General features: G+C 44.5%; 1 protein-coding gene across 1 annotated transcript; it reads left to right on the forward strand.

The window, feature by feature from the left end:
- The first annotated feature begins 327 nt into the window (after positions 1–327).
- IRF8 (interferon regulatory factor 8) lies at positions 328–14,563 on the forward strand. The gene is made up of 9 exons (XM_034426436.2): positions 328–398; positions 3,668–3,842; positions 5,224–5,407; positions 7,641–7,729; positions 8,579–8,693; positions 10,002–10,046; positions 10,973–11,341; positions 11,805–11,920; positions 14,152–14,563. The coding sequence occupies exons 1-9, from the start codon at positions 388–390 to the stop codon at positions 14,326–14,328; spliced, it is 1,281 nt and encodes a 426-aa protein (XP_034282327.1). The 5' UTR covers positions 328–387; the 3' UTR covers positions 14,329–14,563.
- Positions 14,564–19,459: the final 4,896 nt, after the last annotated feature.

The following is a 19,459-nucleotide window of genomic DNA, read 5'->3' on the forward strand; positions in this document are numbered from 1 at the left end:
TCCGATAAGGAGAAGCAGATACTCCTGGGCAACCACCCAACTCCTCCGTCTCCGCCTGGTAGGCGCCCCTCGACCCCCGAGCGGGCAGTTCTGCGACCCGGGCACTCCAGGAAGACTCCCACCTGGCAGGGGTGAGTGACGCGCCCGCCCGCTGATTTCTTTGAAATGGGGGCAGTGGTAAGAAACCGCTGGGCATGCTTCCCCTCCCATTGGCCAGCCTACCTCCCGCTCTAGCTTGCCATTGGCTGAACGAGCTGTGTGGCCGACCTCCTCCGCTCGGACGGGGGTATAAAATGCTCCTCAAAGCGCGAGTTTCGGGCTAACTTTTGCGGGCGGTGCGCTTATCCCGGGAAAGCTTCTCACCTCGCTGCAGCCGGCGCAGTCCAGATGTGGAGCAGGTCAGCGGGAGGAGGGGGAGGCAGAGGACTTCCCTGGAAGAGGGTGGGCAGGTCTTGCCAGCCTGGTAGCTTGTGGGGTCTCCTGGAGGGACGGTGATGGGCTTCCAGATCCAGTGTTCTGAGCATCCAGAGGGAGGTCCCCTTTCTCCTGGGCTTCTGGACATTCAGGACCTTGGACATCTTCTCTGCCGGTTTTGGACCCGACTTTTTCTTTTGATCCCGCAGTTGCCGTCTTTGCTTGCTTTGGGTTGGTTTCTTGCAGCTTTGGGGCTCTGAAGTTGGATGAGCTGTCATCCCTTGGCATGGCCAAGGTCTCCAGGGTAGCTTTCCCTCCTGAAGTGGAGGCTTCAGAAAGAGAATCGGAGGGAGAAGAAGGAGAAGGGAGGAGAGACGGAAGGGGAGGACACAGATGGCTTGACTTCTCACGGCAGGAGAGACCAAACGATGGTGCAATCAACATCTGTCTTGAACAAGGTTTCTCAACTCAACCACTTTCCGATGTGTGGATTTCAACTCCCAGAATTCCCCGGCTGGGGCATTCTGGGAGTTGAAGTCCACGCATCAGAAAGTGGTGGAGGTTGAGGAACAGTGGCCTAGAAGCAGAGTTGGGACATTTCTGCTCTGGTCTCCTTCCTGGTCCTGAAGAACATAGAAGCTGCTGTTCTCTTAGATTTATACATCCTGCACAGGGACCGACTTTGAATTAGCTTGCACGGAGAAGTCTTCCTGTAGAATTGTTCATTGGACTGTGGTGGCTGCTATTTTTTGACAGCCTTTAAAAGGAAATTGTGGCCGGGGTTTTAAAAAATGGCGCACTAGCTCGAGAAGCCCAAATTAGAAACCTTCCCCTAAAGCTGAAATTTAGAACGTTAAAATTCTAACCAAGAATTTGCAGTGAGATATTCTAGGTTGCTATTTAAACGTGGTTTGTGTGACCCATCCCCACACTTTAATTCCGGTTCTCTAAGGCTCATGACATTCTAATTTAGACACACGTTTTACTTCTTGGATTGCAGTGTTTTCTTTAAAACAACGACATGAAAGGAATCTTTGAACCAGTCCTATGATTCTATGATTATTGAGATATTGCTCAGAAGCTGTTCTTCAGATCAGTACAAGTTTCTTGAGAAATGTGCAACAAAGATGATTAGGGGGTTGGAGGCTAAAAGATACAAAGAATGGTTGCAAGAATCCGGTATGTCTAGTCTAGTGAAAAGAAGGACTGGGGGGGACATGATAGCAGTGTTCCAATATTTGAGGGGCTACAACAAAGAAGAGGGGGGGGGGTCAACCTCTTCTCCAAAGGCAGGACAAGAAACAACAGATGGAAACTAAGCAAGGAGAGAAGCAACCTAGAAGTAAGGAGAAATTTCTTAACAGTGAGGACAATTAAACAGTGGAACAGCTTGCCACTAGAAGTTGTGGGTGCTTCATCACTGGAGATTTTTAAGAAGAGACTGGACAGCCACTTATCTGAAAAGGTACTAGGGTCTCCTGCTTAAGCAAAGGGTTGGACTAGAAGACCTCTAAGGTCCCTCCCAGCTATGTTATTCTGTTAAAATCTCTCTCCATTACAAAGCATCTGCTTTAACTGTTAGATTTAACGGTGCTGTAGAGCATCGAGGGCAGGGATGGTTCTCCAACAATTGTGGTCCCGTCTTCTAGAATTACAGCTGTTGTTTCAGCAACGGCGAAACTGTTTGATGGGGTCCAGTTGCTACAGATGAGGCCCAGTCTTCCTCCTTTCTCATTGGGGTTTAGGACTAGCAATAACACAGGTGCGCTGAGGGCATTGACGTGTGAATAAATCTTGTTGGGCAGCTGACCTGTACTCACTAGGGATGGTTGCAATTTAGGAAATGGGTGCAGATGCCCCAGCTTTTCACCTCTTTTAACAAAGCAATAAGAATCACAACACATGCAGCTTTATTCCTTGTGTTCTAGGTTATCCACCATGGGTATCAGAATATTTCCATTTTTACAAAGAGAGAGAGAGAGAGAGAGAAGGAGGGAGGGAGGGAGGGAGGGAGGGAGGGAGGGAGGGAGAGAGAGAGAGAGAGAGAGAGAGAGAGAGAGAGAGAGAGAGAGAGAGAGAGAGAGAGAGAGAGAGAACCACAAAAAGAATCTGATTCTTACACTATTTTGAGGAAGCTCTTTTTCAGGGAAAATTGTTAATAGTTCTTGATTAAAGATAGTTTGGGCAGTTTTTTTCTCCCCCGCAGTCAGCTGATACATTTTCTCACACAGTTTTACACTGAACATTTCGTTCATGAAGAGACTTCCGTAAAATGCAGTTGGAATCGCCTCCCTTGTGCAGTTTTGGGGGGGTTCTATGTTTTTCCCCCCTCAGTTGCGGGTGTATCTCTGTCTCTTGCCTTCAGTGAAACTCGTAGAGACCGCTTTTAAGAAAAATCATGGCGCTCGAAAAGGCTTAGATAGAGTTTTATGATCCTGTGTTGATCTTTCCTTAATATAGATATAAGCAATTTGAAAATTTTCACTCAAAGTTCCACTAGGACACAAAAGCTTCCACATGTTATAAAAGATTGTTCATAATTTGGATCTCTTGTTGACCCTCAAGTCAAACTTGTCTCCTCATGTTCTCCTGGACGTGTCCATTCCATATTTTTATTTGTCAGATGTGTTTGTTATCCATTTTGCTTCGAAACAATAATGCAAAAATACAGAAATTGTTATTACTGGCATCAGGAAAAATTTCCCCCCCTAGTCTTCAGCCCCAGAATCCAAGTTCTAACTATGATTGATTCTGCAGATCAGTTTCAGAATGAGCCAACACTGATTTATGTGTTGTTATCTAGCTAGCTTAGAATGTACCTCAACATCTGCTAATATACAAGATATTTGAGCTGAGATCATGACTTTTGGTACAAGAACATTTCATAAGGACAGTCTATCTGCCCCAAGCACTCCATGGTTTACATTGTATTACAACCACCAGACCTTTTCATATTATTTCCTAGATCTGAATCTACCACGCAAATACACACCTTCCTTCTTGAGGTCCTCCCTGTTGACACCTGTCAGTTCAATTTCATAGAGGGTTAAAAATGGGGCACAGGATCAAAGCAGTGTTTCTCAACCTTGGGGACTCTAAGATGGGTGGATTTCAACTCCCAGAATTCCCCAACCAGCCATGGATAAGAAACACCAGATCAGAGATGGAAATTTTGACAATATTGGAATTCCACAGCAAAAGGGCTCAAGTGTTGAAGAAAATCCTTCATGTTCTTGACATGTTCTCCTTACAGGGTGTGTGACCGAAACGGTGGAAGGCGGCTTAGACAATGGCTGATTGAACAAATTGACAGTGGACTGTATCCTGGTTTGATCTGGGAGAACGAGGAGAAAACTATGTTTCGTATCCCGTGGAAACATGCGGGAAAACAGGATTATAACCAAGAGGTGGATGCATCCATTTTTAAGGTATTAAAAACCATCTTTTGATGGAAACCATAGACATTCCTTGATCGAGTTGTTGGTAGTTTGGCTCAAGATCCAAAGAAGTCTCAAATATGAAGTTGTCTATCCCCTGTTTTGAGTGACTTTTGATAAACTCTAATACATAAATAGATGTGTATGCCAATCATCTTGCTATCCAAATCATAGTGTCCAACTTAGATTTTTTTAGAAAAAAAAAATCCTATAAAAACTGGTTCCTACTTTGGAACAACTTTTGTTTAGGTGATTATCTAGAACTTGTTTTGAATTGCCCATGAAGTTGGATGATGGTTAAATAGATGAGATGCCAATTTCTCACCACCACCAAGCAGATATTTTCTTTTATTTAGTCACTAAGTATTGCCATGGTGCTGAATTGGAGAGCTGGATAATTTAGATTGTAGTACTTGCAGTAATCAGGAAAAAAGCACCTAGGTTCTTGGTAGAAATTATATTTTAAAGGCGCTACCTGCATGCCTTTTTAAAACAGTGAACAAGATGTTTCAATGGGGCACGCGTGCTGGCATTAATGTTTATAAGATGTAGAAGAAACCAAAGAATAAGAATGAGAAATGATCTCCACAGGACCAATGTCCCATCAAGGCACTTGGATGGTGGAAATGGCCTTACTAACGGTCTTCCTTATTTTTATTTTATTTATTGATTTGTATCCCACTTTTATTATTCTCATTTATTTGCATCCTGCCTTTATTATTTCTACAAATAACTCAAGGCAGTGAACACATCTAAAACTTCTTCCTCTTCCTATTTTCCCCACACCCTAGCCCCATGAAGTCTGAGAGAGAGTGGCTGGCCCAAAATTGCATGTACACTTGAGTGCTTTTGTACCACCAGAGAGATGTTCCTTGCATGTCTAATCACACTTGGCCAAATAAAGTATAATGTAAATTACCCAGCTGGTTTTCGTGGCTAAGATGGGACTTGAACTCGCAATCCTCTGCTTTCTAGCCTGATGCCTTAACTGCTAAACCAAGCTGACTCTCCTTTGTCCCTTTCTTGGGAGTCCCTTTCTCTCCTTGTGTCCCTGACTCTCCTTAATCCCTTTCTTGGGAATCTTTGTCCCTTTCTTGGGAGTCTCTTTCTCTCCTTGTGTCCCTGACTCTCCTTTGTCCCTTTCTTGGGAATCTTTGTCCCTTTCTTGGGAGTCCCTTTCTCTCCTTGTGTCCCTGACTCTCCTTTGTCCCTTTCTTGGGAATCTTTGTCCCTTTCTTGGGAGTCCCTTTCTCTCCTTGTGTCCCTGACTCTCCTTTATCCCTTTCTTGGGAATCTTTGTCCCTTTCTTAGAATCAGGATCTCAAGCAGTTGAGTCCTTCCTTGTGAGAACTCTTCCTCTCCTCCCCTGTAGGCCTGGGCGGTATTCAAAGGCAAGTACAAAGAAGGAGAGAAGGCAGAGCCAGCCACATGGAAAACCAGACTCCGTTGTGCCTTAAACAAAAGCCCTGACTTTGAAGAGGTGACGGAGAGGTCACAGCTGGACATTTCTGAGCCCTACAAGGTTTACCGCATTGTTCCAGAGGAAGAACAGAAATGTAAGTGGGGCCTGGCCGCACAACTTTGCATCTGCTCAGTGCAACTGTGCCTGGTTGCAGGTATTAGATGGTGGGTGTAGTTTTTATTGGCTTCTCTTCAAAACAAAACCTTTCCCAGGATAAGTTGCACATATTCTAAAAATCTCCAGAGCTGCTGAGGTTGAGAAATGATTCAAGTTGTTTCTCTCCAAATTATTGGAGGGAAGAGAATTAAACTCTTCCCTTGCTTATGAAGAGCTAAACACTGGTGCATTTAAAATAAATGGCTCTCTGAAAAAAAAAAGCGTGATTGTGGGTTGTCCTTGACTTAAAATAGCAATAGCACTTATATATCGCTTCAAGTGCTTTACAGCCCTCTCTAAGCGGTTGACAAAGTCAGCATCTTGCCCCCAATAATCTGAGCCCTCATTTTACCAACCTTTGGAAGGATGGAAGGCTGAGTCAACCTTGAGTTGGTCAGGATCGAACTCCTGGCATTGAGCAGAGTCAGCCTGCAATGCTGTATTCTAACTACCGCACCGGTGCCAAACAGCAACCATTACAAACATTTGTTTAGCAACCATTTGAAGTTACGGTGGCACTGAAAAAGTGACATGACTAGTTTTGGGGCTATCTCCAGGTCATGCTTAAGACACATATGGAAGTGGCATCAAGCAAATTACTGCCCTTTCCAGCCAGGTGTTAGGACTTCAACTCCCAGAATTCCCCAGCTGGAAAACAATGATATAAGCAAAACCATTTTAAGTTTTGATCTTGCATGTCTGGTGCATATTTTTGAGGAAGCATCTCAACCAGCTTGCTGTGCCCCAGCTGTCTCTACTATTCCGCCATGTCCTTTTCTTGACATCGGTGGGAGGCTTTGCTCCCCCTTTAATTGAGCCCCCCCCAAGACTCCATTTTCTGGGGTTGTGAGAGTGGGCAAAAATACAACTCTGGGTTGGCTCTTTTATCAGAGCTCAATGTTGTGGTTACAGAACACCATGTCCGACTTTACCGGAGCTGTACAGCCTGCATTATTTTTAGCTGTGGTTCTTCTGGTGTGGTGTCTTTTCAACCATGCAAAACTGAATTTCAAGAAATCTGTCTCTGCACCGGGCCTTTTGCTGTTGATTGCATGAACTCTCTTGTCTGTGATGCAACCCAAAATGCTGTTTTCTCACTCCCTTGGTGCGATGTGTCGAAGGTGTCAAGGTGGGGGTCTCTGCAGCGAAACCCACAACGCTTGGCTCCCTGTGATCAAAACACAACTTGTTTTCTCTTTGGTTTGCATTTAAAAACTAATAGGAAAGTTGTTACCCCCACCAAGTGTTTGTCTAAAGGCCACTATTTATTTAATGGTTTTAAAACATCTCCAAATTTTGCTCTGTTTTTCTGCACTCTGTCTTTTTGATTTAATGGGGGGAAAATCCTTGTCAGGTCGGGAGTTCTGAATATTCTGCATTTCTCCCCCACCTCAAGTGCCAAATTAACAAATTTGGAATTGTCCCAAAGGTGCTGCTTCAAAAGACAGCTGGACTTTCTTTTTTCTTGAAGACGTTTCGCTTCTCATCCAAGAAGCATCTTCATTCTGAGTGAATGTTGGGGATGAAGATGTTTTAACTGCTTAACTGAAGATGCTTCTTGGATCAGAAGCAAAATGCCTTCAAGAGAAAATAAAGTCCAGTTGCCTTTTGAAAAAGCATCTTTGCAACATCCATGACCTGGATGATTGAGAATCTCCACAGACAGGTTAACAGAATAACAGAATTGGAAGGGACCTTGGAGGTCTTCTAGTCCAACCCCCTGCTCAAGCAGGAAAACCTATACTATTTCAGACAAATAGATATCCAATCTCTTCCTACAAAAACCTCTAGTGAGGAACTCCTACAACTTCTAGAGGCAGGTAATTCCATTGATTAATTGTTCTCACTGTCAGAAAAATTCTCTTTAGCTCTAGGTTGCTTCTCTCCTTGATTAGTTTCCATCCGTTGCTTCTTGTCCAGCTTTCTGGTCCTTTGCAGAATAGGTTGACTCCCCTCTTCTTTGTGGCAGCCCCTGAGATATCGGAACACTGCTATGCCACCCCTAGTCCTCCTTTTCACTAAACCAGACATACAGGTTTTAGAATCATTTTTTGTTCTTGCTTTTCTTTGCTTCTTCTGTTAACCTCCTTGTATAAAAACCCTCTGAATCTCTCACGCAATGACATCCTCGGTAGAGTGTGCAGTAGGACTCAAAGGCTATTTTCTTCCAGGCAAACTGGGGATGGCGACCAAATGTACCTTGAATGAGATCACAGATATGGACTGCAATCCTTCCTCCATAGAAGAGTTAATGAAAGAGGTAACTAACTTTGTTTCATGCTGGGCTAAAGTTTTAATTTCCCCCCTCTCTTTGGAATTGTCTCTTCTGGACAGAATTCCTCCATACAGTAGAGCAGTAAGTTCTCAACCTGTGGTTTGCAGACCCCGGTGGGGTCGTCACAGGGGGTCCATGAATGCTTGAAAAAACATTATGACTTAAATCTTGAGTTAAGTCTTGGCGGTCCATGGCCACAAAAGATATTTAAAGGAGGCCAGTGGTGAGAAAACGTTTGACAACCATTGTAGTAGAGTAAATAAACCCTGGTCCAATAAAATGGGTGTAGGATGGAAGAAATTGGTAAAACCCTTTCCTAGGACTTGGCCCTTCCACCAGTGATGGGTGCTATTAATCCATTAGGGTGCAATCATTCTTCTCTAGGTGAGTGGATTCAGTGGCGTCTGGAAGGCATGGATGAAAAAGTCAACCTGAATCTTTTCGTATACATTAAACACACAACTTGTATGCAAAAGTGCAAGCTGTGATTGCACTGCTGTGGCCACCATTTGGGCTTTTCTAATCCCACCCAATGGACAAATCCTGAGTGCTAATTGCTGTGTACACTGGAGGAAATAGAATCTGTTGTGGGAAAGGTACCTCCAGCCTTCTTTTCAGCTCCTTCCAGAATAAGTACAACTCCGGAAGACAAGTGTCCGTGTCAATATGGAAGAAAGTTCATAGATGAAAAAAATAATAATGGGCCACTATATATGGCATTCAGAGATGGCCAATCTCAGAATGGTTTATGGCAAGTTAAATTGCTTTCGGGTGGCAGTTCTGTCTGCTTGGTCATCTCAAGGTTCCCTGTCTTCTTCTCCATAAACTCCCCAGACTCCTTCAGCTGTAGAGGAATACCTTGGCACAATCAAAAGGAGTCCTTCACCACCACAGGAGAGCAGCAGAAACCCACCCATCCCAGACTGGTGGATCCATCAGTCAAATCCTGGTAAGCCACCCTTTCCAATAGGAGACAATATCTGTAGCTCAGGGTTGAATTGTGGGGTTCTTGGTCCTCTCTGAGCCTGGTTGGTTGTTTGCTCGCAGATGTTTCATTACTCATCTAGGTAACTTTGTCAATGAGCATCATGATCATACTGATGATGTTTTCTAGTTGGGTAATGAAATGTCTGCAAGCAAACAACCAAGCCCAGGCAGAACTCATCCTTTATCATAGTCATCCATTGATTGGGGGAAGGAAAGAGAGAGCAGGTAATGTCACTCTTGTCATAAGATTGTTGGGGGAAGGACTTGTGTCTATTCCATCAAGGTTATATTGTCCATGGCTGCCTTAATTCATCAGCCACAAGCCTTTGGAAGTCTCTGAAAGACTACAGAAAGTATATAAACTGGACTTTGATTTGACAAATTATCCAGACGTATTCATATTATACCAAACACGATGTGGAAAGATTAATGATGGGCAGAAATGCTTTATTGTGAGGCTGGCAAAATACTTGTCAAACTTCTGACAGCCAACTGCACCCCAACAAGATTCTCACAGAGGCTTCTTTAATCTCTTTGTTGAAAGAGAGCAACTACCACAATGTTACATACATCTCGATGACTAAATAACTTTTAAGACCTTACTTATGTCTGAATTTGCTAGGGAAGAGCTATTTTCATCCTCAGGATAAGCATCCTCTGTTGAATAGGAGATATAGCGAGTGGTTTGCTGGATACAAAAGGAAATCTCCAGGTGTTTTGGACCTCCTGTGTTTTCCAAACTCCTTCCTTTCTCCTAAGAACAGAGCAAGCAATTATGTTAGTACTTATTTTTGAAATAAATAAACGAGGCCATTGCGTTTGCAGTATAAACTGGCTGGGTCATTGTGTTAATTCAGTAGTGATGTGCTCTTGCTTTGGGTGACAAAGGTGAGGACAACCTGTCCTTGTAGGTGAACTTGGTGGTTGCCCATGGAACCAAGTGAATTAGGATGCCAAATTTCAAGAAGGGCAAGAAAACCCAATTAAATCAGTTCCTTGACTTACATCCAGGGTGGCAGCTGCTGGTCTTGACTTCTGGCTGAAGGCATAAAGTTCAATGCCCAACATTGAGACATCTCAATCTCAGATGGTAGAAAGTGGTGGAGACCTTCAAAAGTTACTTCCAATGAGTCAACAGCACTCATCCTAGATGAAGTGGTTCAGCTGAACTTAATTTAGCACAGAGAAGGGAAACCTTAATTTGGAGATTTCAGATGTATATTCTGCTTAGAAGAAAAAATAATAATAATTTCTTTTTTTCCCCCCATAGCTTTATCCCTGATGACTGGCTTTGCTACATATGAGCCGCTTCTAGGTATGTTCTTTCAATCAGTATCTGGTGTGATTAGCTTAGATTTAGACTTAGAATAAGTCACTTATTGTCACTTTGGCAGACATTAAAATGAAATTTCATTGCGTACAACGAAATGTGATGTGTCTCCGCTTCCTTTTCAATTAGCTTCGGGTTTTTTTTTTTATGTCAAATAGCATAAGCATTATGCATGCCTTCGGGGAGAGGGGAATCTTCAGAATGGATATTGGAACTAAGAATACCAATATTAATACCAATAATACTGTGGAATCAAATACAAGACCCCAATATCAATAATCAATTTACGTTTGAAGGCAGAACTTTGATATATTGAATCGAATCAGAATAGACCTGAAAGGGACCTTGGAGGTCTTCTAGTCCAGCCCCCTGCTCAAGCTGGAGACCCTATACTATTTCAGACAAGTGGCTGTCCAGTCTCTTCTTAAAAACGTCCAATGATGGAGCACCTACAACTTCTGGAGGCAAGCTGTTCCATTGGTTAATTGTCCTCACTGTTAAGAAGTTTCTCCTTAATTCCAGGTTGCTTCTCTCCTTGATTAGTTTCCATCTATTGTTTCTTGTATGGCCTTCTGGTGCTTTGGAAATTGAATTGATCCCCTCCTCTTTGTGGCAGCCCCTCAAATACTGGAACATTGCTATCATGTCCCCCTTAGTCCTTCTTTTCTCTAGGTCATCCATACCTAGTTTCTGCAATAAGATGACATTCACTCACTCACTCACCACTCAAGTAGTTTGGTGGAGCCAACGTATTTAGTGTTGTCTTCTCCTTGACTTGCATCCTGGAATCCTTCCTTCTTCCACATCATTGTCCCGTTTTTGACTTGACCACATGGGTCCACCTCTTGCAGTCACCCAAACAGGCTACCTGCAGGCTCACCTGATGATTTCTACCTTGTGTGACTTTGTAGCCTACTCCCAACTGGTGATCAACTTCTACTATGGAGGGAAGCTGGTGGGGAGCACCACCACCTCTCGCCCAGAAGGCTGCCGGATCTCCCTGGGAGAGGTGCCCTATTGCCTGGACAGCCTGGAACAGGTGCAGTTCCCATCTGCAGAGCTAATACCCAACGAGCGCCAGAGGCAGATTACCAGAAAGCTCTTTGGGCACCTGGAACGGGGTGTCCTTCTGCACTGCAACAAACAAGGCATCTTCATCAAGCGGCTGAGCCAAGGAAGGGTCTTCTGGAGTGGGAACACCATGGCCTGCAAGGAGAAACCCAACAAACTGGACCGAGATGAGGTGGTCAAAATCTTTGACACCAACTTCTTCCTCAGAGGTCAGTGAGAACTCTTTTGTGTTTCTGTGCTGCTGAGCCTAGGGAGACCAATCACCTATGACAGGGGTCTCCAAGCTTGGCAACTTTAAGCCTGGAGGACTTCAACTCCCATAATTCTCTTAAAGTTTGGCTTAAAGTTGCCAAGGTTGGAGACCGCTGACCTATGAGCCACAGTGACACAGTGGTTAGAGTGCAGTACTGCAGGCTACTTCTGCTGACTGCCAGCTGCCTGCAATTTGGCAGTTCAAATCTCACCAGGCTCAAGGTTGACTCAGCCTTCCCTCCTTCCGAGGTGGATAAAATGAGGACCCAGATTGTTGGGGGCAATAGGCTGACTCTGTAAACTGCTTAGAGAGGGCTGTAAAGCACTGTGAAGCGGTATATAAGTCTAAGTGCTGTTGCTATTGCTGTTCCTGGTTTCAGTGAGTTCAAGTTTGGGTTTTTTTTTTTTGTCCCCTTCTAGAACTCCATCAGTATTATAACAATCAAGGACGCTTTCCAAACAGCAAAGTGATTCTGTGTTTTGGAGAAGAATTTCCAGATGCTGTCCCCTTACGTTGCAAGCTGATCCTGGTGGAGGTGAGCAGGACAATCGGTCAGGAATCGGTCAATTGTAGAACCAGCTCTGACTTGTGTTCCCTGGTCAAATTTCAGAACATCCTAAGGTTAATTGCAGAGCTGGTCCTTCTTGTTTGTGTTAGATTCACTTCCTCCAAGTCTTAATGCCCAAGAGAGGGACCTGCTGGAGATGTACTCTTTGGCTAAGGATTCATGATGCGCTCAACCGTATTCTCTTAAACAAGCCACAGTTGGATGGGGGCATGCACAGGCGGAGAGTAATGCATAGCTTTTCTGATCACAAGGGCTATGTTCATGTTTGAACGAAACCAGAGAAACCGCACAAGAGCTCAACACAATGTCTGAACCAGATAAGTCCCTTCTTGCTGGAGCAGCTCAGCCCCTGCCTGTTGTCGCTGAGCTGAGTAGAGCAGAGGAAGCGACAGGCGTCATGGCTGATGCCTGCCGAGCTCTTTGGCTTAGCTAACAGGTGACCCGTAGCCTCGACTCTCCTGTGCTGTGCAGAGACCAGAAAGCTGTAAATCAGGAAATCCTCCTTCACCCTCAGGCTCAAGAACCAAGAGCAGCAAGTGAAGTTACTCAATAATCATTTTCTTTATTCTTCTTCGCCTATAGACAGAACCTTGCCAGGCTCATAACAGAACAACAGTTGGAAGGGACCTTGGAGGTCATCTAGTCCAACCCCCTGCCCAAGCAGGAAACCCTATACCAGTGATGGTTAATCTTTTTGCCATCGCGTGCCAGGACGGGGGGCGGGGAGGTTCGCGTGCATGTGTGCCCACATCCATAATTCTATGTGCCCCACCACGCGCATATGACCCCTGCTCCTGGCACATTATGGTCCAGTAGGCCTGTTTTTCTTTCTCACCTGGCTCCAGATCCTCTCTATGCATCTGGGGAGGGCAAAAACAGCCTTCCCCACCCTCTCGGAGGTCCTCCTGAGGCCTGAAAGGGCCCGTTTTCCACATTTCAGTTAGACAGGAAGTGACTTTTTTGCTGTCCCCAGCCTCCAAAGTCTCCTAGAGAGGCTGAAAGCTGAGCCGGTGTGCCAGGCGACATGGTTCCGCATGCTACCTGTGGCATGCGTGCCATAGGTTCGCCATCACGGCCCTATACCATTTCAGACTAACGGATGTCCAATTTCTTGTTAAAAGCCTCCAGTGATGGTGGAGCACCCACAACTTCTAGAGACAAGCCATTCCACTGGTTAATTGTTCTCACTGTCAGGAAATTTCTCCTTAGTTCTAGCTTGGTTCTCTGTTTTATTCATTTCCATCCATTGTTTGTTGTCTTGCCTTCTGGTGCTTTGGAGAATAGCTTGACTCCCTCTTCTTGGTGGCAGCCCCTCAAGGAACACAAGCAAAACTACCCTGTTTCCCCAAAAATAAGACATACCCTGATAATAAGCCCAATAAGAGTCGAGGTGGCACAGTGGTTAGAGTGCAGTACTGCAGCTACTTCAGCTGACTGCTAGTTCAGCAGATCAGCGGATCAAATCTCACCGGCTCAAGGTTGACTCAGCCTTCCATCCTTCCGAGGTGGGTAAAATGAGGACCCAGATTGTTGGAAGCAATATGCTATTTAGTATACTGTCTTTGGTGTAAGCCTCCCAGAGTCCTTGGAGAGTGGGCGGCATAGAAATACGAAAAATAAATAAACAAACAAACAAATAAATAAATAAATAAATAAATAAATAAATAAATAAATCGGGCTTTTGAGCACATGCGTTAAAATAAGCCTCCCTCTGGAAATAATCCCTCCCCGAAAATATTTAAACGCAGAGCTGGAAATCAGATAAGATGACACCCCAAAATAATAAGACCTCCCCAAAAATAAGGCCAAGCACTTTTTGGGGGGGGGTTCAAAAAAATATAAGACAGGGTCCTATTTTCGGGGAAACACGGTATTACTATAGATATACTCTGGGAAATGCTAGGGAGGAATTATCTAACCCTTTTCAAGTTCCGCTACCTGTTTGCCCTTTGGAAAGCAGCTTTCTGCTTTCGCACAACTCATCCCATCTCACTGACCTTAGAGATATATTGGATATTGCACAGGGTATATGAAGCACTTTGGAACAGCAAGCTGACCCAGCTGCTCTTTTGATACTTGAGCCTTGCATTTGCAACTTCTTCTTTACCGTTGCATTTACAATCTCTCTCCTGCCCAGTGGGGTCTTCCTACGAAGCCGATGACCCAACCCAAGGTTTCTCCTTGTCTTCTCAATGCAGATCGAGCAGCTGAGCATCCGGCAACTGGTGGAGGAAGCCCGGAAGAATGAAACCAGCGCTGTGGGCCACCCAGTCGGAGAGGAGGTGCATTATGATCAGATGTACAGGAACTTCCAGGATTCTTGTGGACCTCACCAAAGGCCCATTTTCAGAGAAAACCAGCAAATTACCGTTTGAGACTCCGGAGCAGACTAGCTTATAAAATTTTCAGGCTTTTTTTTTTTTTTTTTACTCTTCTTCCTATCCCCTCCATCTTACGAGTTAGATCTTCCCCAACTCCAGTTGAATTTTTTTTTAAAAAAAGGTTTTGTATGTAAATATATAAAGGGTTTAAATAATTCAATTCAGTCTTTATTGCGCTCACAGACCAGCATATAAAAAATTAAACATTAAAATAAAGCAGAACGGAACAGAACAAGGCACAGTAACGTGTTACAATTGATGGTGAAATTGTCAATGGTTGACCAAAGTTTGCCTAATTTTGCAGACTCCTCTTCCCCCCTCCTCCTTTCTGCAAACCCTACTCAGTTCTAACACTGGTGATGTTCCCTAGTTGGGTCATGAAACATCTGCAAGAAAACCACCAAGTTCAGGGAGCGTCAAGGACCCCACTGTCGGGGTTCCAAGGAACACCCCCAACGAAATAAAGCTCTGAGTCCTGAGGTTCCTCAAAGTTCCAATTTACTAGAGATGTCATGTTGGCACATCTTGGAAAACCCGAATCTGAAAGTTTCTAGGTTTCCCCCACCCAGCTAAGAGTTCACAGCCCTGCCCCACACTCACAAGTTCATCCCATTGTCCAATCAACTCTTCACACTCCACTGGATACAATCTTCAGGCAGTCTCCATCAGACACAGACAAAAGTCCTTGAATACGGAATGTTGTTATGAGTAACTTTCTACCGCTCCAACAACAACCCCCCTCCCAACTTCCCCAACTAAAATATGTGGCAGTTAAGAAGCCAAAAAAGAAAATTGTCTTCCAAAACTGACACCCATAATCCTCTTCCTCCGTTTTGCCTTCTCCTCTCCATAAATCTTAATCCCTTCAAGCACTGATGATGTTCCCTAGTTGGGTCATGAAACATCTGCAAGAAAACAATGAAGCTCAGAGAGCACCAAGAATCACCTTCTCTTCTTCTTCTTCTTCTTCTTCCTCCTCCTCCTTCTCCTCTTCCCCCTCCCCCCCACAAACCCCCTTTCTAGCACTGTCTGCTATTTTCTGGCAACGTCTACAAGAAAACCACTAAGCTCAAGAGAGTCCCAAGGACGCCACAGTCCAACCCTGAGATGCAAACATTCTCTTCTATTGATATTGGCTTTCCTTGGGGCACAGGGTTGACTTTTTTTTAAAAAAAATTTGATTTATATGCCGCCCTTTTCCGGAGACTCAGGGCGGCTTAGAATGTGTTAAGCAATAGCCTTCATCCTTTTGTATATTTATACAAAGTCAGCTTATTGCCCCCACGAACTGGGTCCTCAATTTACCTACCTTAGAAAGGATGGAAGGCTAAGTCAACCTTGAGCCTGGGGAGACTCGAACTTGCAGTAATTGCAGGCAGCTGAATGTTAATAACAGGCTATTAGTCTGCTGCGCCACCAGGCTCTGGCATGAAGTTCATTTGCTAAAGTGAAATAAGGATGCTTTCTCTTCACTCCTGGGCTCTCTTGTCCTGGGCCTCTGTGGTGCTCCAGTACAGGTAGTCCTCGACTTACGAACACAATTGAGCCCAAACTTTCTGTTGCTAAGCGAGGCCATTGTTAAAGTGATTCCCCCCCATTTTACGACCTTTCTTGCCACCGTTGTTAAGTGAAATCACTGCAGCTGTTAAGTGAGTAACACGGTTGTTAAGTGAATCCGGCCTCCCCATTGATTTTGCTTGTCAGAAGGTCGCAAAAGAGGCTGACTAGAGCACTGCCACCGTCATAAATATGAGTCGGTCGCCAAGCGGCTGAATTTTGATCCCGCGATCACGGGGATGTGGGGACCGTTGTAAGAGTGAAAAACGGGCACAAGTCGCTTTCTCCAGCGCTGACATAACTTCGAACGGTTGCTAAATGAACTGTTGTAAGACAAGGACTACCTGTATGGCCCTCAGTTCATCACGGAAAGCAGCAGCAATTGCAAACATGTGCTTGTAAGCATGACAACATGCCACTGAGCATCGCAGGGCAATTAGGCTGATTGCAACAACCCTCTGAGTATTTATTTTGACCACTTGTTTAAAACGTTTTGCGATTGTTTTACCAACGTGGGCCTTCAGATAAATAGCAGCTTTCTGCCTTCTGATGGGGAAAAAATACACCTAGCCTTACCTTAAAGCCTTCAGGAGGGCCTCCCACCACCCTGTCTATGAGATTCTCCATCCTCCATGCCATGGTTGTCCCAAAGGTGCTTTTTCAGGAGGCAACTGGACTTTCTGAGTTTTTTTTGTGAAGACGTTTCACTTCTCATCCAAGAAGCTTCTTCAGCTCTGACTGGATGGTGGGAAATGGAAGGATTTATATTCCTTGCAGACAGCTGGTCATTTACATTCTTTTAGAGGGTCGTTGAAGGACTTGGAGGTTTATCTATGTCCTCAGAGTCTCCTGAGTGGGGCTCCTGGTTCCTGTACTCTGCAATTTTTCCCCCCTCTGGAAATCCGTTCCTACTCCCACACCATTCCAAAGTGTCCATCCCAAATTATATAGCTAAAAGTCTGTAGAGATTCTCAGTCCTCCAGGTCATGTTTGTCCCAAAAGTGCTTTTTCAGGAGGCAACTGGACTTTCTGGTTTCTCTTTGAAGAAGTTTCCTTTCTCATCCAAGAAGCTTCTTCAGCTCTGACTGGATGGTGGGAAATGGAAGGATTTATATTCCTTGCAGACAGCTGGTCATTTACATTCTTTTAGAGGGTCGTTGAAGGACTTGGAGGTTTATCTGTTTCCTCAGGGTCACCCAGTGGTGCTCCTGGTTCCCGTAGTCTGCAATTTCCCCCCCCTCTGGAAATCCATTCCTACTCCCACACCATTCCAAAGTGTCCATCCCAAATTATATAGCTAAAAGTCTGTAGAGATTCTCAGTCCTCCAGGTCATGTTTGTCCCAAAGGTGCTTTTTCAGGAGGCAACTGGACTTTCTGGTTTCTCTTTGAAGAAGTTTCCTTTCTCATCCAAGTTCTTTGAAGACGTTTCAGCCGGAGCTGAAGAAGCTTCTCGGAAGAGAAGTGAAACGTCTTCAAAGAAAAACCAAGGAAGTCCAGTTGTCTCTTGAAAAAGCACCTTTGGTCCCTTCCACCCTGTCTACGGAGATTCTCAGTCCTCCAGGTCATGGTTGTCCCAAAGGGGCTTTTTCAGGAGGCAACTGGACTTTCTTGTTTTTACTTTGAAGACGTTTCACTTCTCATCCAAGAAGCTTCTTCACCTCTGACTGGATGGTGGGGAGTTAGAGCCGAAGAAGCTTCTTGGATGAGAAGCAAAACGTCCTCAAAGAAAAACCAGAAAGTCCACTTGCCTCTTGGAAAAGCACCTTTGGCCGCCCCTATCATCCTGTCTGCTGGAGGTTGAAATCCAGGGGTGAAATCCAGCAGGTTCTGACAGGTTCTGGAGAACCGGTAGCGGAAATTTTGTCTGAAATGGTATAAGGTCTCCTGCTTCGGCAGGGGGTTGGACTAAATGACCTCCAAGGTCCCTTCCAACTCTGTTAAATCTGTTTAATATTTAATTTTAATCCGTTGAAGGGTTCCCAGGGTGTGAGCAGCGGGCTGCATCTGCTTCCTCCGGCCCTCTTGAACCTAGCTTTCTCAGAAGTGTGAAAAAGTAACAGTCACCCTGCTTATTTTACTTATTTTTTCTTCCCTCCCTTTCCTTTCTTCCGCTTGCAAACGCCGAGGTTTGCGATTGCTCAATCTGCAAAATTCACTCCGTTTCCCAAAAAGAGCCCTTGGGTTTTTCTTCTTGTCTTGGGGCTGTTGAAATCCAGGACAATCTATCCAGCATTGCTTTTGGGGAAATCTTCCTTTCTTTATCCCGGCCAGAAGCACTGACAGATTCAAACGAAACAGGTAAAATTAGATTTTAAAAGATGTAGCACGTGGTAAAAAGCACAGATAGTTCCCGACTTAAAAGAGTTTGTTTAGTGACAGTTTGAAGTTACAATGGCCCTGAAAAAAAGGGACTTATGGCCCTTTTTCACAGTTACGACCTTTGTGGTATTGCCACGATCACATGAAGAAAATTCAGATGTTTGCCAGCCGATTCATACTTATGACCGTCACTGTGTCCCAAGGTCATGTAATCCTCTTTTGCAATTCCCTTCTTTCAAGCAAAGTGATTCACTTATCAACTGTATTACTAACTTTATCCACTGCAAGGATTCACTTCACAGTTGTGGCAAAAAAAGGTTGTAAAACGCAGCAAAATTCACTTAACAAAAGTCTCACTTAACAACAGAAATATTGGGCTCAATTGCAGGTCGTAAGCTGAGGACTGCCTATACAGGTGGTTCTCGACTTACAACAGTTTGTTTAGTGACTGTTCAAAGGTACGACGGCTCTCAAAAAAGGGACTTATGACCATTTTTCACACTTATGATCGATGCAGCATCCCCATGGTCACCTGATCAAAAATTCAGACGCTTGGCCACTGATTCATATTTATGACGGTTGCAGTGTCCCGGGGGGGGGGTGTCATGTGATCAGTTTTGTGGCTTGACAAACAAAGTCAATGGAGAAGCCAGATTCACTTAACAACCATGTTACTAACTTATCAACTGCAGCAATTCACTTAACAACCGTGGCAAGAGAGGTCATAAAAGGAGGCAAAACTCAACCAATGTCTTGCTTAGCCACAGAAATTTTGGGCTTAATTGTGGTTGTAAGTCAAGGGCTACTTGTATGAAGACAGGAAGGGAAGAAAAGTAATTTTAGAATTGAAAGATTTTGTTCCCTTACAACAAAGTAGAATTAGTCCATCTGGTCTCGCTTTGGGTCTGGATTATCCTGCAAGACGAACATCAAGATTAATAGAATCTCGCATGTCTGAAAGGACATTTTTGTTGCATTGGTTAACTTGATAACTAGCTTAGCTCCCTCAATAGCCATTCTTGAGGTCCATTTATCTCTCCCGGGAAAGCCCAAAGCAACGGGTCTATGACAATCCGCCACAGCCAAGTCGCCACAGCTAACTCGCCACAGTCCACCTGCCACGGCCAACTCATTGCAAGACAACTCGCCACGGCCATCTCGCCACAGGACAACTCTGTGTGGGAGAAGAGTTACACTAACATCAAAGGAATGGTGGAACAGAATCATTAAAGAAAGGATGCAAAAGAA

Source organism: Pantherophis guttatus, chromosome 11 (genome assembly GCF_059756535.1).
Source record: "Pantherophis guttatus breed Tessera chromosome 11, ASM5975653v1, whole genome shotgun sequence".
In the NCBI taxonomy this organism is placed as follows: domain Eukaryota; kingdom Metazoa; phylum Chordata; class Lepidosauria; order Squamata; family Colubridae; genus Pantherophis; species Pantherophis guttatus.

Bases quoted from the DNA above. Each gene is read 5' to 3' on its own strand.
- IRF8 (XM_034426436.2), top strand. The intron at 3,843-5,223 runs GTATTAAAAACC...CCTCCCCTGTAG, and splicing joins TGGATGCATCCATTTTTAAG to GCCTGGGCGGTATTCAAAGG. The intron at 7,730-8,578 runs GTAACTAACTTT...TAAACTCCCCAG, and splicing joins TAGAAGAGTTAATGAAAGAG to ACTCCTTCAGCTGTAGAGGA.